This window comes from Hippoglossus hippoglossus, chromosome 12, assembly GCF_009819705.1.
Source record: "Hippoglossus hippoglossus isolate fHipHip1 chromosome 12, fHipHip1.pri, whole genome shotgun sequence".
NCBI classification, from domain to species: domain Eukaryota; kingdom Metazoa; phylum Chordata; class Actinopteri; order Pleuronectiformes; family Pleuronectidae; genus Hippoglossus; species Hippoglossus hippoglossus.
In genome coordinates, this window is record NC_047162.1 from 10,377,312 (window position 1) to 10,402,196 (window position 24,885).

General features: G+C 43.3%; 1 protein-coding gene across 2 annotated transcripts in view; it reads right to left on the bottom strand.

The window, feature by feature from the left end:
- The window catches only part of pappaa (pregnancy-associated plasma protein A, pappalysin 1a), an 87,173-nt gene that overhangs the window by 18,634 nt on the left and 43,654 nt on the right, over positions 1-24,885 (bottom strand). For both annotated transcript variants that reach the window (XM_034602700.1, XM_034602699.1), the window contains exons 11-14: positions 13,605-13,715; positions 12,562-12,697; positions 12,194-12,407; positions 8,488-8,662 (exon numbers count right to left, since the gene is read on the bottom strand). In XM_034602700.1, the coding sequence (XP_034458591.1) occupies positions 8,488-8,662; positions 12,194-12,407; positions 12,562-12,697; positions 13,605-13,715 (636 nt within the window). The remainder of the gene's footprint in view (positions 1-8,487; positions 8,663-12,193; positions 12,408-12,561; positions 12,698-13,604; positions 13,716-24,885) is intronic.

The window sequence follows — 24,885 nt, forward strand, 5'->3', positions numbered from 1 at the left end:
TTAAGCTGTTCTTAAGATATTATGTTCAAGAGAAACATGAACATTCTCTGTGACCTTGACCTTTGGCTACCAAAATGAAATCCAAGTTCACGTGAAGGTTTATACCAAATGTGAAAGAATTCCCTTTATCCGGAGATGTTGCATTCACAAGGCAAAAAAACGTGCTTTGAGGCCACCGCAACCTTGACCTTTGACCTTTGGCTGCCAAAATCAAGTGAGTTAATCCTTTACTCCAAGTGAATATTTGTACCAAGTTTGATGAATGTGTTCTTGAATGGACTTCACTGAATAATTATAACCATCGCTGCTTCAGGACAGATGCTCATTATAGGTCCGGTTGTCCAGAGTCAGGGAGTCTGTTGCCTCCTCACTCCTCTGACTTTACACTTTAACAATAAACACCATCACTGATCACAAGTTATTAGGACACAAACTGACATTAACTTTGTGTTTGTTTGATCCGCTCTAGACTTTATGGGACACATGTTTAAACACAAGAAGCGCACAGTCGGACATCAGGGTTAAAGTGAGCGGAACGATCTGGAGTCATTAGCCGACATCAGCGATTAATAAACTGAATACATGTGATTATCAGTTCATGTGTGAAGAGGGACAGAGACAAGCAGACAGACACACACACACACACGCACGCACGCACGCACACACACACACACACACACACACACACACACACACACACACACACACACACACACACACACACACACACACACACACACACACACACACACACACACACTCTTGCAGACAGAAGAGTTATTTCCGCAACGCTGGGTTATAACTTAATTGTTGCAGAAGAAGCGACGCCCCATTTGTCCCGGAACATAAATATGAATTCAGCAGGTTTTTATAGAGATGATGAGGATAAAAGGGCGTCGTAGTTATTTAATACATTTGGTCAATGCATTAGTAAATTAAATTACTGCTGTCTATCTAAAAATTGTATTTAAATAAATGGAGTTTTAATAAACCATGCATTTAGTTAAAAGGGTTTGTGTTTACATTTTCTAGGATGCCCGGTCCTTCATCATTTATGTGTACACATGGTCTGAGGAAGTTGGAACATATTGATGAATCCCAGATTCGTTCGTCAATCGTTCGTACGCACTGTTCAAGCACAGATTTGTGCGTACACACTGTTTGTGAATGAGGCCCATTTGCCTCTAGCCAATGGCTATCGCCGCCGCGGAAGCATAAAACCACTTTCAGTGTTTGTTCTTGTGTAAGGCCTTCTTACATATTCGAGTCTACAAAGCGCGTCCTGTGCGATTGGGTCCTTACATGTTGTTGGAATGTGGGAGGAAACTGGAGAACCCAGAGGAAATCCACACATGGAGAGAACATGCAAAAATCCCCCCAGACCAGGCCAGGAGGCAAAGCCAGCAGTGGCAACACCACTCTAATATGACTAATGAAGACAAGCTAAAGTCTATGGCACGATATAAGATTTAATACGACAGATTAACATCCCTTCATTTCCCATTATGGATCTATTACAGAGAATAATCCTCCATTAGAAACAGCAGCCATTCAGGTTACTGCTGAAAGAGGTACGACCTGGCAAGAGATTTGACTGAGATCTGCCAGGGCTGTGTGATTTCCATTGATATTTTGTGTGTGTGTGTGTGTGTTTTTTGATATGTAACCATTGACACACAGTGATGAGAAGATTAATGAATAGCATTTAAAGGAGACATATTATGCTCATATTCATAATTTTAATTCGGGTGATTACATTCTCTAATGTTCAGAAAACACATCTCCTCAAACTGTCCATTGCTGCGGCTCCTGTTTTCAGCCTCTGTCTGAAACGCTTGATTTTAGCGCCTGTCTCTTTAAGGCCCCCCTGCCGATTAAGCCCAGTCTTTCTGATTGGCCAGCTGGCCCGCTCTGTTGTGATTGTGATTTCTTTTACTGCACACTTTGGGCTTTTTAACTTTGCAGAACTTTAAAATACACAAAAAAACATATAACACAGTAGAGGAAAGAAAAGCATCTCTTCATGTCTTCTGTAAGGACACAACATTCGCTGGCATATATCTTTTCTAACTTTTATTTCATGTTATTTCACTGGATATTATCATAACATGACTTCATAATAAGCAGGAAAAAAAGCAATCAGAATGTTTCCAAAACGGCAATTTCTTGTTCTTGACTTTTATTTCACCGAAAGAAAAAATAAAATCCTGATCAGCGGTTAATTTCCGATTAGAAATAGCTCTGATTCCTGTAAATTATTTGGCCCCGGGCTACGATGTGTGATATTTGAGATGAGACTCTAATGGGAAGCCACTGCATCATAACCTCAACTGTTTTCATCCTCTTCCATCGAACAGCAACATGTCACACGAGGGGAATGCTTAAAATTCAGAGCCAAGAAATCTCACAACAAAAGCATGTGAGAGCTCAATCATTGTTGACTTATGCTCCTCAGACCCCCCCCCAAAAAAAGGGGGGAACCTGTTTTCACCCTGAAACACATTCTACTCTCCCTGTTTTGGTTGACTTTAATTACACACATCTTTTTTTTTTCTTCCCAAGAGTGGCCAATTTTAAGGCCACACAAGCAGAAGTCAGTTAGCATTACATATCTATGGCTTCATAAACGTCTCTCCCTCCTCATGTATTTCTATCTTTCATCTTCTTCTAATTATGTGATACTGCATAACAGTATCAGGTTCCCTCAAAATAAATAAGCGCCTTTCATATTTGGATATCCAACAAAGTAACATATGCATCGCATGCGAGCGCCTGCAGAAAAATAACCGGGTTGTAGAGTTGAATGAGTCAGGCACGATGAGAGGCTGTGAACAAAGTCTGAATGGAGGAAATGTGGAAAGATCAATTTGGTGTTAATATGCTGACTGTAAATATGTGTGTAGAAGGAATGTTAAATAAGTTAGTGAGATTAGGAAAACGCGTTTCCCCGATCTGAAAACGGTGCATCCCTAGACGAATACTTTCTACTTTTACGGACGAGTGCCATGAGCCGTGTGTAGGTGCATATACGCTCGTGTGGCTTTGTGCGCTATCACATGTGTAAATGTGTGGGAAATTTCCTTCCTCTAAAAAATTTACAGCTGACTATTCCTCTTCTAGTAGCTACTTTAACAACCTTTGGCTACTCTGCCTAATTCGAGCCAGGCGGACAAATGAACCGACAGACTGACGGTCTCTTCCATCAACCGAGGGGTTCGCCTCAGCTCAGATGGCACACATAAGCATAACGCACATACAAAATATACAGCAGTACAGTATAGAACCGTATAGTAAGCCATACATTGATAGGAAGATTTATTGCTGTAATACTGTGGAATTAAGTATAATTTATTAATGTCTACTCCTCGTGGAAAAAGCTTTTTTTGGGTCTGTTTTGTAGGAAAAGAATTTGCTTTGCTTAGAAAAAAGAGGTTTTATTTTGCCGAGAATACATTTTCTGGTTTTAGCACTCAGCAGTTCCACAACTGGACAAGAATGTGTTCGGAGCAGTAACATGCGGCGCGGTGATACTGGGAATCTAACAGTACTCAGAAGCATGCTTCTACGCAGAGACAAGTCGGGGAGGGTTTTTTATTTTTTCTTCCTTTTTTAAATGATAACCACATTTGCCTGAACAGAGCGAAATTCAAACCTACTTGTGTTACAAATCACAATGTGAGAGTTTTTGCGTTTTTCAAAGGGGAGAATTATAAAAGTGTGAATGCAAATTTATGAAAATGTACACATGCTTTCTATCAGGCAGATGTGGAGCACCGGGGTCGACTGTAAAGGTTGTTGTAAAACTCTTCACTGCAGAACAACGCGCTAACATTTGCATTCACATGCTCGTCCAGAGAATCAAATCCTAACTCAGCATCCACTAAGTCAGCAACTTGAGGAGCAACAGGATGAAAATGTTTAAGAGCTCCTGTGTGTGTGCTCTAAAAAAAATAAAAAAACAGGATTACAATTCACAGCATTCACCCAAGTTTGGCTTATAGGCTTAAGAGGGTGAAGACCAGGGCAGGTGTTATCTGCTGCATGTGGCACCATCACAACACAATAGAACTCAAACAGGAAAAAGCTGAATGCCCCTCCGTAACCCCTCCGTACTCGGGGTGAGGAGGTCGAAAGAAGCTTTCACAAGTAGCCCGATCTGCTCTGAAAAACAGTATTTTGTATGAAATACTCTCAACTAAATAACAAGTTTAAAGTTTTTTTGAAATATATCTCTAAAACAGCTACATGCTTCCTCAGGACTAATCAATAGTTTGATCGGATCTAATTTGCATTAATTAGCATCCTGGCAACATCGGAAACAACCTTGTCCTCTGGTTCTGATTTGCATGCGGCTTAACTCTGATTGGTGCTGACAAGTATTTGACATTTACCAAATGAAATCAGTGATGAGAACAACAATCTGTAATGTTCTTCCATCATCTATACCGTTTATCCTTTTGAGGGTCGCCGGGGGGGCTGGAGCCAATCCCAGCCGAGCCGGAGTTTGAAACCAGGACACGAAGCTTCATGTGTATTTGGTTTGTGTCTTTTGTTGGATTTTATCCTTGTACAATGACAGCTTTCTACTTCCTGTCTGGGCTGTTGGGAATGTCAGCCACGGAGGTCTTCCTTAGGTTTATCTAAAATGTACTCAAAGAAACTTTACTTACATAATCATTCATATTTGTCCTTTGCATTAGACTCATCTAGCGGCAGAGCAGCTCCTCCTGACTGATGCCAGCTCTCAGGCCACAGCCTTGATAAAAGTCAAAGGAAGCTTACACGGTGCCTAACATGCATCTCCCAGAGAAAAGCCACATACGGGTGAGGACAACCACGTTTAAAATTATGATGGATGAAACGAAATGTGGAATCGGAGTTTCAAAGTTTCTCAATGGGCAAACACACAGAAAGAGAAATTGAGGACCCAGCATTTGAGTGTCCGCAGAACATGCACATAAAACCCTGTCTCCGGCCTTTTTCAGTGCCAGCACTCAGTGTTTCCTCACCGCTTCCCACAGAGAGAGAGAGAGAGAGATAGAGAAAACAGGCAGCAATAAAACAGATATATACACGCAAGTGAGGGAAAAGCAGATTTGTTCTGAAGATACCGCTGCAGCCCTCGGAGAAGGTGGCGTTCCCAGAACCACTCTGACATCACCGAAAACCCAAATGTAATTGGCTAATGAAAGGAGACAAGATTGTGCCCCACGCTGCACTTTTCAACCTTGGTGTGGAGGTTGGTGACTTTGTGTGGCTGCAAAAAGAACAGGATAAATAAATAAAGTATTGCGTGTCGTCACTTCTTTAGATTTTTGTTGAGAAACTTTTGAGGAAGGAGAGACGCGGATCCCTTTGCCATTGACCTTTTTTCCTTTGTTAGATTTGTCCGATAATGTGTTTCTTTCATATCTGTATTGTCCAATTTGTTCACTTATGTCCTGCAGTCACAGTTTAGTCATCGCAGACAAAGTAAAAGCAAAGTGTCGTCTTCCACCAGATTCTGTAGTTGGCAGCAATACCAGCGTCAGGGTGGTGCGTTCTACTCTCAGCATATAGAGAAGTAGATGTCAGAACAACACTTTCGACCCCCACTGCCCCTGGAGGGATGTGCAGCCAGTGAAATATTTTTCCAGAGAAACATTTCATTGGTCGGAGATAAAAGACTTGACTTTGGACCAACATGCTAGTAAAAGAAGGCACTCCTGGTATGGTAATTATAACCATAACTCAGTCTTTACAGAGAGTTTGCATCATCATCATCATCATCTGTTTAACCGGTGGCACATCAGCTGAGCGCGGTGATTTACTCGCTCGCTGACTTCACGCGGCCGATTTTAAACTCGGGCAGCAGATTTTGGCAGCTCGGTTTTACGTTGCTTCATACGAATGAATATGTAGTGCGAGGTTTGAATGATGTAGTCCATCATTTTGATCAGCCCGCAAAGGAACCTATCATAGCATCTGCAAACAACTTATCGTTTCCAAAAACGTGGGGTAGAAAGTCGCTGTGTGAAATGTTGCAATCCAGTGCGTTCGCTAAATGAAAGCCACATGGGCAATTTAGCAGAGCAAAGGTCACGGAAAACACAAAATGAGACATCAAAAAAATATTTGATATCTCGCCATCCAATAAAGAAAATTACACAATTATGTAATTATATTTTACAATGTATACTGATGTTTATAAAACTGCGGGGAGCATCAGTCATTTGAATTAACTGCAAAACGCAAATTTGATATCAATCCAGCAGAACTGACCGGATATCTTTTAGTGGATTGAATGGATGCAAAAACTATATTCATGAATAACGGGTCCTCTAAGTACCTTTGAACTGCCAGTCATCATTTGTGGGCGAACCCCTCAAACCTTGTGGCAAAACCCTTTTTTTGGCACAGCCAGACTTTTTCTTTCCCGTCCCCCGTTCACCCCACTTTCTCTGTACTTTCCCGCCTCTCCCTCCCTGAAAAGCATAATTTATCACTAAATGAGCTGACATTGATGAATAGCCACCTAGTGCACTGTCAGTCAAAATCCAATTAGAAGTCTGGGCAGACTCAGCGGAGAACTATTCTGATAGAGTTTGAAGATACACAGGACATGTGCATGTACGTCCACTTTTGTTTTTATGCATCTGCTCTTGAAAGAAACCTGTGACTAAATACTGTTTGTTCATCAACAACCTTTTTTTCCCTATGACTAAGACAAGACGGCGGACATCATTAGACACTAATTGACAAAAAATATATAGTTTAAAAATTTTAAATCTCTCTTTATTTCCATTGACATAAAATTGGGGACACGCAATATTTACCTTCGCCAAAGGGGGGGTTGTGTTTTTCATCCTGTCCATTTGTTTGTTTTGTTGGTTGGTTTGTTTATGAGCAAGATTACGAATAAACGACAGGACGGATTACCACGAAACCTGTGGAAAGATGCGATATGAGTCGAGAAAGAGCCCATTAAACTTTGGTGCGGCTCCGGATCAGGGGGGCGAATCCAGGAATACATTTTTTCACTTTCTTTAACAATGCAAGACACTTTTGTTGATGCCTCATAGAAAAGAATCTGGCATGCTAAGGGGACTGATATTATTAAATCCGTGCAGTTTGTTTTGGATCCAAATAAAAATCAGGATCTGATGGATTTAAATGTGGTTTCATAAGGAGACTGCTGGGTTCCAATCCAGTTTTTCCCTGTAGCAGCTTGGTGCCCGTGCTCCGTGCTTCATTTCAGGACTACATCAGCAGCAAGCACAAAAACCTTCTTAGTGTTGGGATAGATCCGTGTGTTTTGGACTTCATCAAGCAATGTAGCCACTGAACATTATTGAAGCCATAAAATGGATATACACCGATCTGCCACAACATTAAAACCAGTAACAGATTTTGAGCACGGGCATGTTTTTTTCCACACTGAAAAAACAAAATTTACATCGTTCTTTGAACTCCTCATCTCTCTGTGGAAGCATTAATAGATTGTCTTGCAGACTGCTTTACAGAGCCACGGAGAAGGATAAAGTGTTTATGTGGCCTTTACAGCAGCTTGGCCCCAATCCTCAAGGTTTACGATATGGTGTCAACTCCCCCGTTTGTTTGTTTACTTGTGGCGCGCATTCGGCCGTTTGTGTACCGCGTCTATGTCCCGTTTACGCATTGGGGATGGTCGACACTTTAATGTATGTGCATGAGTTGGTATCTATATGGAAGCATTTAATGTGCGCTGCTGTGCTGAGAGCGGTAGCAAAACTCTGCCCTTTAACAGGGACTTCAATGTGTGCAGAATGAGCAGGGATGGAGGGAGGGAGGGAGCGAGGGAGCGAGCGAGCGAGCGAGGGAGGGAGGGAGTGGACACTATGCGGTGATGTCATCGTCCCAGTGGAGTAGCGATACAAAGTGACTGTTTGAGGTGATGGTGCGGCATGCTCAGCAAGAGACTAAACACTATTATGTCTGTGCTTGTTCTGGGGATGTGTCGCGTGTGCATGCTTGTGTGTGCATGCTTTTGTGCGTGTGCGTGTGCTTGTTTGCGTGTGCTTGTTTGCGTGTGCTTGTTTGTGTGTACGTGTGTGTGTGTGTGGGAGGAGGAGGAGGAGGAGGAGGAGGAGGAGGGGGAGGAGGAGGAGGAGGCTGGGGCATCTCCACTCCTCAGTGCAGCACGTATCTACCTGGATGTCCATGATGTCATCCTCCCAGGAGGCTCGCCTTGCCGAGCCTGGCTTTTGCAGGTGGCAAAATAAAACGCAGCGATAGGGAGGAGAGCAGAGAGAGCACCTCTCTTGTGGCCACTTGTGTACTCGAGTTCACATGAGTGCGTGTTCATGTGTGCGTTCACAGATTCACGTTTGCACGCATCTTTCCCATATGCTGCAGAGATGCTTTTGCACTTTGCATGTGTACACTTATGCATCCATGTGCCCCCTTTAAGCTCTGAGCGCTTTAACTGCCCGTGCACATTTAAAAACATGTGTGTAGCAGTGCGCCTACCTGGCTCTTGATGATGTCATCGTCCTGGTGGATTTGCAGGCCGTAGCCAGAGTTGCAGAATATGGTGCAGCGGTCCCCGTTGTAGAAGTGGCGACCAGTGCTACTGCACTTGAGCTCTGCATTGCGGATTAAAGGTTCCTGGCAGTCAATGGCTTCGCAGGAATAATGTACACAACTATGAGGGAGTGTGTGTGTGTGTGAGGGGGGTAAAAGAAAGGGAGAGAGGGAGAGAGAGAAATAAAGTAAAAAACCACATTCAAAGTTACAACCAACATAAATTCGGTGTATGAAATAACACTGCAGACCGTACACGGTCACACGTCTGCTCACAAAGTCAACAACATCCATCCATCAATGACTGTTTAACATATCAAATCAATAAACCACATGGAGAAAAGATCGGCGTGTTTGCTGTGTGCGCATGACAGGAGGGACGGCCGCGTGCATGACAGAGTGCGGCTCGAGATGGACAGGATGTATTACGTGCAGGCTACAGTGGCAGCGCTTTGGCCACAGCCTCGTGTTGGTAGCCTGATGGAGAAGGCATTTAATGCTCCTGGAATGTTTGGATGCCCAAGGCACCTTTTTTACAACAGTCCACATTCTACAGTATAGGGTTACCTTAGGAAGAAAGAGGGAGAGAGAGGGATAGAGAGAGAGAGAGGGAAAGAAGGTGAGAGAGAGAGGATGTAAGAAAATACAGGTCTGGAGAAACATTGTTAAACTCACTCCTGCACAAATGGAATCTCTATTTTTGCTCCCTCCGTCCCGTTGTTTCCCTGCTTCTGTTCAGACTTTTACTTTTAAACCTTAACTGTGGTATATTATCCCTCGTGTCCGACTTCACTGGTGTTAGAAGGCACTTAAGCAAAGCATTAAATGAGCTCTCAGTAAAATTCGAAGCTCATAATCAAAACAGTCGTCTTGACAGGATGCGGAGCCGAGCAGGTGAAGACCGTTTATCAGGCCCGTGAGCAGCCGCGCCGTACGTGCAGGGTTTTTGAGGACAGACCAGGGAAGCCTGTGGACACTTTGGCTTGGAACAAAATCTCCTTGTGGTTTTTCTGCTAGTCACTTTGGAATTTCTGACATAAATTACAATTAACCACCTGGAAAACTTTCCTCCTCCGCTGCACATGAGAACTACTGTATACAGCACAATAAAACAGTATGTGAAGAATAGAAAAGCAGAGGGAGAGCAGAGCAGTGTGAATATCCTGTGCACGCTTAAAAAAAACTAACTCTGACAAGTCCTGATGTGGAAAGAAAATACAATTTGAGTTTTAAGGGAGGAAAAAAGGTGTGAAAAAGACAAAAGGGAAAACATATATATATATGCATGTGCTTGCAGACGAGTAACATAAGACTGAGTCATGTTAATAGCTCCTGTTGTTAACAACTTAGGGAAAAGGGGATGTGGTGTTTTGTGGCGGCACAAGTATTACGGGAAATGTGCCGCTCAGCCCAGGAGAAAGAGAGAGGGAACGCGGGAGCAGGAGGCACAGAAAGGGGAGACGTGAGAAGGAGGAGATGGCAAACAGCGCGAGGGAAAGGGAGATGATGTGAAAGTAAAGGATGGGATGAAAGCGCGGATGATGGATATGAATAAGAGGGGAAGAGGAGGAGGAGTTGAGATGGGATGGAGTGGGAATACAGGAAGGGAAGACGGAACGGGGGGGGGGAAAAAACCCAGAGAGGGGAGATAAGGAAATTTGGAAAGTAAACTGGATGTAGACGACAAAATGCAGATGATGAATTGGACTTGATCAAAGAAAAAGAATATGTGATCTATGACAGGGAGAGCCAGGATTCTGTCCAGATGCAAAGACAGTCCGGTGAAAAACAACCGATCACACTACCATATTATGAAACTCGGCTTGTAGCGTGGCTGAGTCAAAACCGTCTGGAGATAAATGGACATGTCTCCTTGACTTTCCATCACATAAACATGATCGTATTCAAGAGCCTCTGGATATTAGATAAAGTGGAGAAAAAAGGGAAAGTGGAGAAAGCGAGAACTCGGAGAGAGCAACTAGTCTGTTAGTCTGTCTGTGTGTGTGTGTGTGTGTGTGTGTGCGTGTGTGTGTGTGTGTGTGTGTGCGTGCGTGCGTGCGTGCGTGCGTGCGTGCGTGCGTGCGTGCGTGCGTGCGTGAGCTGTACCGAAGCAATTTCCTGGCTTATGCAGATACACAATAGTTTTAATCTATTTAGGTGCTCTTGGATGTCTCACTGGCACACAACAAAAGCCACAAACAGCTCTATCTCCCCACACAGACCCCCGACCATGCACTCTTTTGTGTATTGTGCTGTTTATTAGCGCATTTCTTGTTGAAAGGGCTGAGGGAGCGTCGTCAGTACAAACCGTCTCATGCATGACAGTGGTGTGGAAATTGGTAAATTGTGACTCCTTCTGCGCGCGTGTGTGTGTGTGTGTGTGTGTGTGTGTGTGTGTGTGTGTGTGTGTGTGTGTGTGTGTGTGTGGTCTGGTTGTTTGTGAGGACGGGCTTGATGGTTTGTAGTTAAAATTAACGGCACAGGAGACTCCAAATAGTCAGTTAACAGCTAAATAGGTGTTAATTGTCTTGGTGGCATTGCCAACAGCTCTTACAGATGTCATCAAAAATTAAAAGAGCTTTTTACTGACAGCGGGGGGTTCAATTTGATCGTCTTTTATTTTCTGGCTCGGGCGCTGCAGCATTTTATTCATCACACAAGAAATGTCCAAATATAAAATACTGCCAGACACTGAGCATCACCTTTAAATCCTGATCGACAGTTTATTTATTTAACTTTCTGCTTAGAGCTCCGAACATTGCAGCCGACAACCTCAGCATAGTTTTAAGGGATACAGAAACTATTACGGGAGAAACATGTGTATTTTGGCAGGACTTTTCAAAGGGATATTTTTAAGCACTCGTGTGCACTTCAGCCAATACAAAGGAAGGTAAACAAGATTAGTGCTGGAGGCAGCGAGGCTGCACTAATGTTGGAAATTCGCAGACCTCAGCAGGCGGTCCAAACTGATTGTAAATTTAAAGTGATATTATGATCGTTACCTTGAAAGTTTTACTGTTACAGTTCAGCTGTAACTTTGGGCAGACATCTGACATTACACAGCTTGTTGGCTGCATTACCGAACACAAGACTCTCGAATACGCAGAGATACACACACAGCTCCGAGAATGTTATGTCTCTGGTTTTAGCGTGAACGGTACCCTTGACTCGCAAAGTGTGTGTATGTAGAGTAAATCTGCTCTTAAGGTTTCGGAGAAGATATGTTGTGTTTGAGGTCAATATTAATAAACTTTGATTAAACAGGCAAAAAGTGCTCTTTAGCAGTTGCAGCTGGGACAACAGCAACAACAAGTGAGTCTCAAGTTCAGGGTTCTACGTACTGAGCCTTCACCAAACTTTCAGTAAACAGGTGAACAGCTCTTTGTGCAGCAGCGGGGGTGCAGCTTCATGGTTCTGTGGGCTGAGTCCTACAGCAGGTCTTTACCCGACATGGCTCAATTACTGAAGGTCACTTTGACAGTTTCAGCATCACCACAGATCAAGCAAACAGCCCATTCCAAAAAGTTTAGAACGGGAATTGCATTAGTTTGTTCTAATCGTCTGTGTATGCATATCTGTGTGTGTGTGTGTGAGCCTCATTTAAGCCTCATGGGCACCAGTGTTCCATTTCCCATACATTCCCCCGTCTCACCTCTGTCCTGTGGGGTTGTAGATCTCATTGCTCTGGCAACCACTTATCGTGATGGGGTCAAAGGACTGGAAGGAGCGCAGACCTACACCCGAGATGGCGACGAGGCGAGAAGCGAACATGACCACGATCGCCTTGGTGTGGTAGAAGGCCACTGACAGGTCATGGTTCACAGGGATCACCAGGGGGTTGGTGCGGCAGCTGAGGCGCCACTCCCCTGTGGGATAGGTGTTGATAGAATAAAAACATTACAGAAGGGAAACACAAGCACTTGAAGGGGGGGGGGGGGGGGGGGGGGGGGTCTCATTCTGCATCAGTCTGCCCAGCGAGTTGGGTCAAGGCTCAACCCGATCTAAAGCTATAAGACTCACCCAGACTGTGGATGCCCTCCTTAGTGTCCACGAGCTGAACCGTGATGTTACACTGAGTCTGGTCAAGGTAGCCAGTCCCATCAGCAGCCAGGTGTATAATCACCGCTGCTGCCACCATGGGATGAGAAAAGTGGGCCTGAGTGAAGAATAAGGGTAAAGTTAAGCATAAAGTGTTAGTACTTGAAATCCATTCCTCAGTGCTGCCTGCAGATATTCATATTTGTATTTGAATCCTATCAAGATCTGGATGTTTCGTCTACTTTTTGTCCCAATTTGAATGATATTTCAATTCTAAATGTAACTATGTATGTCTGAAAATAATAAATAAAAAGTGATGACAGTGAAATCGTCCTAGAAGAATGTCACCGTGTATATATCTGAAATATTGTTTCCTGACTTGGAAGGATTCCTCTTTTTATGTTGGCACGCCCCTTTAAATTACTGTCATTGGGCCGTCCTTTTAACAACTAAGACTTTCCAGTGAAAATCAGGCGTCGGATAGAATGAATCATTGAAACCATAAAATCGGAGGATCATTAATCATGTGGACCTCTTTACAAAGCAATAAAACTCCCCATTAATATGGATCCTTTTTTTTTTTGCAACAGGTGCTGTAAAATAAAACCAATGACAGAAGGTCAGGGGTTAGGGTTAGCTGTAGAAACAGTGGCATACGCCAAGGCTTCACAAGAGCAGAACCAATATGGACTAATACAGACAACACTGGTGTTAAAGCTGGAAGAAAGAATAAGCCACATTTAAAGTCTGTTATGCAAACCTTCAGGATCTACAGCTGGTCTAGTACATATTACTTAGCCCTCTTACGTTGCATCAATATAAGGTGACAGCATAGCAGTTTGATAATAATAATATAATAATGGCAAACTCTAACCCTATAACCTTAATCTACCCCTTACATATACCCCAAACCCTGACCCACCAGGCCAATATGTGTATTTCTTCAAATACCAGAGCACTGCAACAAAATGCATCGTTTTCGATACCGCCAGAGCCATATTTAATGGATATGCAGTAGGTCTCACCTTGAGCCAATAGCTGGGATATCCCCAGGCGGAGTCATGGGCGTCACGGCAGGGGAACCACGCGTACTGCGACACGCCGTCGGACAGATCAAACACCTTGGACTGACACGTCTGAGGAAACATTAAAAGAAAAGGAACAGGAAAATTTGTTATTTTTGTTTGTATTTTTCTAGATAGAAGCAGTTTTTCTTTTTAATTTATAGCACGGTTGCATAATGTTGCTTGTGTAAAGACGAAGAGACAAATGTAAGATACGAAAGGGGAACACTTTAGCAAAGAAAGTGCTCATGGTATGACATCTTGGGTTTTCTAAACTTGCGGTACACCGTGTGATCCACTGAGTCTGACTTTTGTACCTTATTTCATGAAATATACAGAAATAGATGGATTATGCAAATAATGATGTAATGTTGCAAACGTACCTTTTGTTCTATCTAATTATTCAAGCTAACAGGCGATTACACTCGGAGACGCTCTGTTCCTATCATCTGCTCCTGTTGACAATTACGAGGAGCTTCCACCTTTCTTCCACCTTTCTCTCACCTTTCATCAGAATCCGACTCAAAGTTAGAGGGAGGAACACAGTCCTAAGTTCAGAAGACAACACGCTCAAATTCTGTTAAAGTCAGATATTCTGTTAAAGTTAAATCAGCTACGTAGCTAAGTGGTGTGTTTCTTACATACATCTATAAAAAACCTTACAATTGGTTACAGTTGTGCCCTTTGGACAATTCTGCGACTTCTCTTTTTTCCACAACTGTCTGCTGTGTGTCAGCTGTTGGGGCTGACGTGTGCGGCTGACGTGTGTTCTGTGCAGCGCTGTTTCTTTGTGTCCCGTCAACAAACCCAGTGCCCTGTCATGCGTCGCACACGTCACATGACACTGCTCTTCTTCTGAATCTTCCTCACACCAACCTCTGCTGTTATGGAGGAACAAGGTGCTGGGGTTTTTAAACCATCAGAGTTTTTATGATTCTCTCTTGTGCCTCAATTGTCACACAGCGGTACAGCTTTAGCGTTTCCTTAACATTCGGCAGATTCCCTTCACTGACTCAGCATCCCAGCCTTACTCGCCTGTTGCATGCTTGCAACAAACAGGCAAACTAAATTATGTATTAACCTTAATACAAACTGCTGCTGTTGTTGCAGAGTACACAGACCCAGAGAAGCACATGTGAGTTGATCTAAGATGTAATGAAAATATGTATTAGTACTACATAGATATACTGTAATTAGTCCATTAATAAAATGATAGATTACAGTATGTAACCACTGATAAATACTTATCAAGCAAAATTTATCAATCATAGCTAAACAGCTAAAGAATGATGACTGGAAGCCGAACGTCTCACCTTACCACTCCGTCCCCCTATCAGAAGCAGTGATAATGGCGAGGCTTTAAGAGTAAAGGGAATAGAACTCAACATAAAACTATAATATACAGTCATCATTAATCCTACGATGACAGAGTCCCCTCATTATTCTGGGGCTCAGCCAAAAAGCCATCTCTCGTCTCCGGCCGGGTCCAAACTCCACTGCCAGAATTCTAAGAGATAAGAAGATATCATGTTGCAACGCTACGCTATAGCTGCTGTACCTGTAAGAGCATTTTTTTTAAATCTCACTAACTACTTATGACCTTTTTAGCCCTTCTGCTGCCTTCCTTTCTCAGGTAGGACCCTCTTACCTGAACCTATAGCAAACTCAGAACCCCTCTTTTAAAACCATCCTCTAAACGCACTTCAACGGGAAGGCTTTTCTACTGTAAATCTGTTTTTTATATAATCATTTCTATTTTACATCATGTTTTCATTCATGTTTTTTAACTGGCTGCATGTTTTTTTTGTATTATAGTTTTATGACTTTTTTTATCTTGTTCAATAATCAATATGTTTTAGAAAATGATCTACGATAATAACAATAATTATTATTATTGCTTAAAGGACCCCCTCCAGGATTTTTATCTCACACATTATCTCCTCATAAACTATGCTGGCATGATATTCTGCATTTAGACAGAAAAAGAAAAGTAATGGGTGGTGAAAGGTTACGGAGCAGTAGATAAACACCGACAAAGGGGAGAGAGGGCAGATGCCCAAGGACGGCGAGTTTCGCCCGTTGCCCTGAGCTGGTGAAATGAGACACCGGTAACATGAGAATTTTGCTGGGGAGGCTGCTGTAAGATTCCTGCCACCATGGAAATCTGGCCAGACCAGCTATATGTCCATATATCTGTCCCCTGGATCTGTTGACGTGACCTTTTCTGCCGAGAGCTGAAGTGGCACAAACGCGAAAAATGCAGGTGAGAAACACCTGAGGTCAGTTTGCCACGAGACTTTGGCCCCGGTTGAGCAGACGTACCTTCTCACTCACGTGACCTCAGATTTCCGCGTAGACAGCAAACAGAGTCGTTTGCTACATTTTAATTAACAAACAGAGCAACAAATTTAGATTTCAATTCGTTTTCATTTCACTCAAGCGTATATAATGCTTCCCAGCCCATTGCTTTCTTTGGTCCAGACAAAAAAAACAAAAAACCCACGCCGCTCTGTGTGACTCTCCCCGACTGGATGACTTAATTAACCAATATGCTTTGGAGCGACTGTGGGTCTGCTAATGACTCCGAGTCGAGAGGAGCTGTTTCCATTGCTAACCCTTCGCTGGCGTGGCAGGTGACAAAACCATTTCCATGTGCAAACTGATGACTTATTCATGTAAACACAGGTGGCACCGCAGCTACACCTCCCTCCACACCCCTCCTCCTCTCACCCTTTTCCTCCCCCTCATCTCCTGGTGTGTTTTTCTAACAACCTACCGTTTGAGACAGACAAACACTGCTTGGCATGCCAAAAACCCTTGGCCTGGAGCAAACACCCCCCACAAAGCATCACACCAGTAGGAGGTAATTCACAAGTCTCCCCGTGGCTCGTACACTTCCTCCAACCTCCACACAATGCAATGGCAAGAGTCAAATCACTCCGTGTTAGCTGTTTAACTGTGTTTTATTGTTATTTTATTTTGTCCATTTATCCATCCGTGCATGTTTTCAGAAAATACTACGAATGGGAAACAAAAATGGTGAAAAGTAAGACGAGGGATTTCTTTTCATGGACCAACGTGGAACTGTTACTGACTGTGGGTGTTTACAACTTTTTGCTTTCACCACTAATATTCAAGTCACATGGAAACAGATGCGTCATCATTTCCAAATGTCTTAATTTTGGCCCATCCATACTACGATGCAGCCCCGGATTTTGCAAACTAAAACGGGGCCTGCAGCGTTGAGGCAGTGTGTACGACAGTGAAGCGTTTGAAAATTAAAATGGAGTAGTGTGGATGTAGCCATGGAGAAAAACAAGGCATGTTTTTGGAGTGCAGGAGGACGGAGGAGGAGGAGAAACGTAAACAGGCACTGGGAGAAAGTTCTGGATTCAAACCCACGACCGTCTTTTTGTGATTTGATGGTTCTACCAACTACATCATGATTAAAAAAAAGTACCATTCAAGCCCTTTCCTCTTTTTTTCAAAGACGTTTTTTCTCTCCTCTCTCACCCCGCCCACTCTCGCTCTTGACAACTTCCTCATGCGTGTGGTTAAAGTCCATTTTCAGCTGTGTTTGGTATTCCCATTACTTTGGCTCCTGTTTGATCAGAAACATCTTAGTTTCCGACATAAATCTAAAGGCTCAGGTCCATGATCGCAAACACCGAACACATATTTTATTAGAACTTCACATACTTCAGCATCCTAGGCCCGGTTCGGACCTGTTATTAACATTTGTCTCGGGTCATTCGATCACAAGTGAACACCTCTTAGTTCCTCAGTTCGCACCTGGAATTAGAATTTATCCCCGTATGTGTCTCAAGCGGCCACTTGTGATCGGGTCTCACTGCGCCGCTCTATGTGCAAACACACACGCACGTCATTTCTGTTCGCAGAGATCAAATGATGTTGTTTCTTCTCAGTCTGACTATGGCAGGGGGGTTGTTAATGTGTCAGCGTGTGTGTGTGTGTGTGTGTCTGTGTGTGTGTGTGTGTGTGTGTGAGAGGGAGGGAGGGAGAGTGGATACAGGAGCGGCTGAGCAGATCAATGCGCTTCACACCGTTTTAGGATTTTGCTCATTTGAAATAGTAAAAGAAACAGACAATGTCATTACTGTGGCGGAGGTAGTAAATAAATGTAAAATACTGTAAGTTCATCATGAAAACGGATCGGAGGATGTCAGCTGAGTAGGCGGTCCGTCGGTGTGGCCCTGGACAGGTTTACGTCCACACAGCTGAAAGAATGTGACCACAGAGCGTCCCAGACCACCTCCGAATGCGGTCTGAGTGATCGGATCTCAAATGCATCCACAATGCATCTTGGCTGCTTCCACTCCTGTACTTAGAGCTGTCCGCCCAAGACAGATGTTAATACCAGATCTGAACAGGGCCTGAGTTTACTTTCACATTCGTTAGAAAAATTCCAGTCCAACTTTCTTGAAGACAGGTCCAGAGGACAATCTGCATTTCTGTGTGATCAGGCCAGTTCATGTTTATTCATGTGCAGGGAAACAACCTTCTGAAGGTGAAATATCAAAATAGAGAAGTCACTGCAGATGGTCAAGTGTAGAAAAGGCTTGAATTTGAGATGTGCTTTTAAGAAAATGCGTTACACTAGAAATCTAAATTAAAATTTAGGATTGAATATTGTGGAATTACAGAACATTAAAACACATTTTATATGATTTACTCCATCCATCTATTATCAGTCCCAGCTGATCCATGGGTGAGAGGCGAGGTGCACCCTGAACATCTCACCCCTCCATCATACAAACAAACAATCTCCCACGCTCACATTCACTCCTATGTGAAATTTGGAGTAGCCAGCTAACTTAAGCAGCATGCCTTTGCCACCTGGAGAAAATGAGAATGGCTGATATGTTCAAACCCGGAACCTTCTTACTGCAAGGCGGGCCGTGCAAACCACTGACTCACCGTACCACCCCTGAATTATTTACATATAATAATAAGGTAAATAATGCTGTAAAATATCAGCACCGAAATTTTCATCTCAACATTTTAATGTTTTGGAAAGCTCCAGTTGAAAATGTGTTCTCCTGTGTACTTTGATCAGATGTTATTTAAGGTGCATTTTCAACAATAAGTCCCTAAGGAAGTTAAAAGGCACGTGCATTGATTAATGCACCCAGAACTGAGGAAGAGGAGTCCAGAAACATTTGTAGCACCCACTTAATCACAGGTTCAGTAACCAAACCTGATAATTTTACACAAAAGTGCAAGCTCACAACATGTGGCTTCAATTGGCAATATGCAAAAGCTGCTATAACCATTTATACAAGTGTGGCTGCAGCATAAGCACCTTTACGCCAACATCTGCACAACTATCACTGTGTTAAATAAGTCTAGCTTAGAGACTGTACCTGTTATTGACAAACACACGGTCTGCTTCTCTCCGTGCCTTTGGCTCTGGATTGCCTCACTTCATAATCCGTCTCAGAAACAGCAGGATTTAAAAACTAAACTTTTATGGCTAATACATCATCTGAATCCAATGAGACAAATCTAAATCAAAAGCAGATGTTGATTTCCTTTATCACAGTCTCACCGCAGGTCCCGATCAATCAGCCGGCCCCTGATTACCTCGGCCAAGGAGGATATGCTTTCACCCCTGCATGTCTGTTGGTTTGTTTTGGGGATTTTCAGCAGGATTGTGCAAAAACTGCTGGAAGGATTTTTATGAAACTTGGTAGAAGGACGGGACATGGGCCAAGATGGACGCATGCCGTGGATGTGGACAAAGGAGCAGATGCAGGATTTTTCTTTCACTTTGTAAGAGCGTTTTTTTTTTGACATTTTCACGAATTTCCCCGGGAATGATTCATGGATCTTGATTAAAAAAAATCTCACATTTTACGAGACTGATATCTATATATATATATGTGTGTGAAAATTGCTGCAGCTTGATTGGATTTAAGGGGACTGTCAGGCCTTGGCATTACATTACATGCTCTACTCAGTGCCACTGTAGTATCAGGAATTTTCTATCATCCAAAAACAAGGGAAGGAAAACAAATTTTTTACTGTATCCTTCTAAGGTGTTGAATTCAGAGTCCCTCATGTGCACACAAAGATTAACTGCAACATGAAAGACAACACACAAAAAATTGGCGTGTTCTTGTAATATAACACCGATGTAATCATGTTTGCAAAGAACCAAAAGAAAGGCCAAGCTCAGGTCATAGACCAAACCTAAAAGAGGGAAAGGTGGAAACTAAATTTCCACCCATTCAGCCACTGAGTTTGTCTGGATCGTACGGAAAAGGGAAAAACAAACTTTGGAAACGGAGTAAAGCAAACAGCACGTACGCATCTTAACCAAGACCTGTTGTTGTTTGCCCTACTTCAATCTGTTCTGCCTATAAAATATACCACCTGCCGGCAGACCGTAGAACGATTTGCACGATTACAACTGTAATATCACGGCAGGAACCGTTGACAAAAAGAAACGGCCCAGAGAGTCGATCATAAAATCTCTCAGTTGGAAAAGGTAAGGGGAGGATATGGTAGATCTGTTGTTTATGAGGTAAAAGAAAACGGATGATTAAAATTCTTACAAGTAACAAAAGAATCTAATGTTCCTAATGTGTAATACGTCTTGTAAAAGGGTTGTGTTACTGTTGGGCCAATGATTTAGCAGGACAACACAACAACAACTTAAGATCTGAGAGACGCTTTTATTTTCTTACTCATTCTAAACACATAGCCCCATTATTGTGATTTACAACAGGGACACTGCAGTGGCTGCTGGAGGTACGTAAGTCAAATGCTGAGATGTCTGTGTTGAACAAAACAACTTCTCACCTTCCTTGGAAAACAGTCACAGCAACACTGAGGAGATGAGTTCAACATCTTAACTAAAAAAAAACACACACACACACACACACACACGCACGCACGCACGCACGCACGCACGCACGCACGCTTACAAACACACATGGTCTTAATTTGTACCAGCTGGCTAGTCAGACTGGCAGACAACAGCCAACTCCTGGTCTGTAGACTGGTCTGTGTTTGTAAATCACCACTTCAGATAAAAGCCGAGCTCTAAGTGTCTTGAGCCAAGGGGAAAGCAAAGGAGATAAAGGTGAGGAGAACGAGAGTGCAACTGTCAGACTCATTACTGTGAGAATATGTCTGTACTGTAAAAGTGTTCATTGACATCATAAAACAAAACATAAACTCCGAAACCGGGGGGAAATAGTGAGCGCCGCTGTTAGTAAAGACAGAGTAATGACAATAATAATGGCTCTAATAACATAATGTACCTCAACTACAGCTTTTCCCCTTGTGATGGAGAGCTGGTGCCAGGATGAAGTTAGGTCACCTCTTCAGAGCCATGTGCCTGCACATAACACATATCCATGTACAAACATGCACAGGCTGGAATACAAACACACGCACACGCTACGCCCACCTTGGCTCGGCGACTGATGTTGAAGTCTCCAGATTTTCAAAATGTCCTATCTTGGATTCAAATCAATAAACCTCACTGACACGCACACAAACATGGGCCATATGTTCTTGAAAAAAAAAACTATTGAGCCCCTCAAACATTTAGGAGGCCCCACAAAGGTCCTTCCTGTATCCTCCAAACACGAGAGGACAGCGCAGGAGCCGGAGGTACCGCTTAACTCAACTTTTACGACACTAGCACAACAGAAAGAAACAGCAGAGAGGGAAATTCGTTTTTCTTCAACGTCATTTTCTCTCATTTTGTCATTTCTAAATACAATATCCAGAATCTGGAGGTGACCTTGGGGCCGGAAGCTTCCTGGTTCCTTCTTTTTTTTGTTCGACCAATCACGTTTGAGCAGGCTTTGGTTGCCCGCAAGTAAACAGTCCATATGAGGAGGAAACGAGGCGGAACACACTCGACCGAAATGCGTCAGCTTTTTAATTTATCTGCACTCATAGGCAGAGAGCTGTTAATAGAGAAGAGCCAAAAATGTCGTCTGGACCCAAAACATATCCAAAAAGTATCTCTATTTGTACTTTCTGTGGAAAAATGTGCGATTCATGTGATAAAAGAAACAAGTCGAACTGTGTATAGCAAACAGGAAGCCCCGAAATATTCGTTATTGCCCCCAGATGCAAGTACGTCATCGGACAATAGCCGATGGGTGCCGAGATTCCTCAGTATGAAGCCATTCCACACCAAAAGAGACCAGTAATTAAACTGGTAGGTACAGTTTTACATTAACACACATGATACATTACAATGACAAACCACATGTGTTATGAATATACGACCTGACGCAGCAGTTTCTTGGAAATCTCTTTGTTTTAATACTGGTTTTCAGCAGGATGCTACGAAAACAATTAAGTACAAGCTTGGGTTCTGTATTGTTGAGTTGTGAAACAGCGATCATGAGAATGTATCGCATCTACACGCAGACAGACACGAGGACGCCATCATGACAACATAATGCCTCACATTCTATGTACAATGTGGCAGAGAGAAAACACATCGCTGCTAGATATCATCGGTGGACTGGCTTGTAAGAACATTTCTGTTGTTGGAATTCATCTCTGTCAAACAACTTTCCCACAATCCCCCTTGTCAACACCAATTTGCATGTTCCCATTTCCCAAAACGATTCCAACCCTGACTGCCTTTCGAGTCTCAATATTTTGGGCATGGCTCTCGCCTTCGTTCAGTCATTCACTTCGGCTGTAAATGTAATTACAGCAACAGCTAAAACGTGGTTTCATTTTGAGTCACCCGGGGTCATCAGTGGCGTAAGCGCCGGCGCACCAGGGGCCGAGCGTTACCTGTGGAGTTTATTGTTTGTTTCACATCCTGTTGCATGACTCCGCTGACCTAGTTTGTTGGAAATGTTCGGACACATGCAAATACAGGAAAGGACGTCATGAGAGGATTATTTTCCCATCACGGAACCTCCTGAAATGTGTTTATTTCCATCAACAGGTATTTTGTATATTGCGCTCCTCTTTCGCTCTTTGTTAAAGGCGAACATAAAAATTCGAAGCCAGAGCATTGGAAGCAGGAGTGAGCATCTGTGAGGCATTTGTGGAGAGAAAACGAGAAAGAGCAACAGAGAGAAACTAGTATGAGTTTCCAAGCACCATCCCATGGTTTACTGGAATGCTGGTGAGCGCCTGGTGTGTGAGGTAATGTCCTGTCACCCAGCCCCACCCATACCCACTGAAGCGCACCGTCTCATTGGTCCAGGGCTACTGATGGGCCACTTCCATGGCCTACTGAGAATAGGGCTGTAAAAGTTAGTGAGTGGCTGCAATTATGCAGTTTACCTATCCCATTCTCATCAGGGCAGACATGAGTAGTGACTGGGTGGTAGGGAACACAGACCACAAACTAATGTATAGGGATTGGGGAGCGTACAATGCCAGCAAGTTGAAAACAGATGGGTCTGCGGAGAATATAAATGTCCCTCAGTCAGTGGCCCCCTATGCTCAATAAAACAGGGCCAAAACCCTGCATATTAACAGCTTGAAAATGTTAGGGGGGGTCATCAGTGCCACGAAAAAAAATACACCAGCCACAATGAGGTTTCCACATGGCAGAACCACAATAATAATTGAAACGGGAAAAGTAAAAGGGAAAAAGGAACGCCATCCCAGAGGTTTCTTTTTAATGTTACCACACGCTTATGTCACTGGCACGGTGCCTGACGAGGGCTGTGTGGTTTGGGGGAATGCTGGTGAGAGGGAGAGAGAGCGCCAGAGACGCTGGCCCTCCTGTGCTGCTGAAAGCAACAGCTCGGCTACTGTATGAGCTTTTGTTTTTGTGGGCATGTACGTGTGCGTGCGCCTCGGCTTGTGCAACAGTATGTGTGAGTTTGCCCGCGTGTTTGTTTGTACGCTTATGTGGAGGAAAATGTGCGTAAATGTGTATTTACACTCTGCAGTAGCCTATATACAGTATGCATGTATCCTCCACTTGAGTACACAAACACACACTGCCTGCTTATTTGGGACCTGGGACAAAACGGGGCCAGTTATTGTTTCCTTGTTTTTACCGTCTAGAATAATTTCTCTTACAGCGCTTCTCCTCTCCCTCTCCCCTTCCCCTCTGAAACATTACTTACCTGGCTGTAGCAGAGGTTATTTAATCCAGGCCTCGTGCACATGTCTTTGTCATACATCTCGAGATGGGTGAGCATCATATATAGGCAATTTCTTGCAGCGTGAGAGGACTAAAATGTTATCCCTTCTGTCGCTTATGTATAATTAAGAGGAGCGTTCTCCAGGGGTGCCCAGGGGTTTCGTCAGAAATTGCCTGGGCAGCAGCCTCCTCTGGAGAAATCACCTGGCTTCCTGTTTGATCTTAAAGTTCAAATGCACATGCACCCTCCCTGCAAACACAAACTCAACTACACGCATGTACATGACGGCAAAGCAGTCTGCACACGTACGAGGATGAAGCGCACACAGGAAACACGCACGCACACACAGGTTAGTTGCTAGGGCCAGTTCTCCAATCCAATCCCCCTGGAGAAAGTCGGGCTGGCTCGCCATATTCCATGGTGTGGTAGTCGGGGAACATTATGTTCTGCTCCACAAAGACAGCAGTAGTACATTTCAGTCCCCTATGGACTTGCCCTACAATCCTGCATGGAGTCAGCACTGTGAGTGTGTGAGTCTCTGTGTGTGCATGTGTGTGTTTCTGTCTGACTGCGTACCTGGGTGTGAGCCTGATCAAGAAAGAAAGGAGAAGCTTTTAAAACACCATCTTACTCTACTCACTGGTATAGCCCCCGAAATCAAACGCTCCCCTACGACACTTTGCCACGAGTCTGACATTGAAAGAGGGAACATAAGGTGAAGAACAACACAACTATTAAACCTGGATATAATTTGATACTGGCAGGTCGACATTTTTCTGATCATTAATGTGTCTAAATTTTATTAACTTCATACATTCTCTGGTGTCCATATGGTATTTTGATTGGATCAAACTGCTCATTTGAGGCCATTAACGTGCGAATGGCCAATAATTTTTATTCAGTGACGTATTTTCTTTTGACCACAGTGAGACCGTTGATCAAACTGAATTTCACATTGTTATACCTCCAATTACAACCCACTAACCTCATCTCTTCATCCATCAGTCATTTACAGCATTATGTTATATGTCATTTCAGCCATTGCATTATCTATCTCCAAATATCATTCATTATTGTTTCTTGTTTGACGGCACTTAACTACAATGTACGTTTTCATATTGATTTTAACT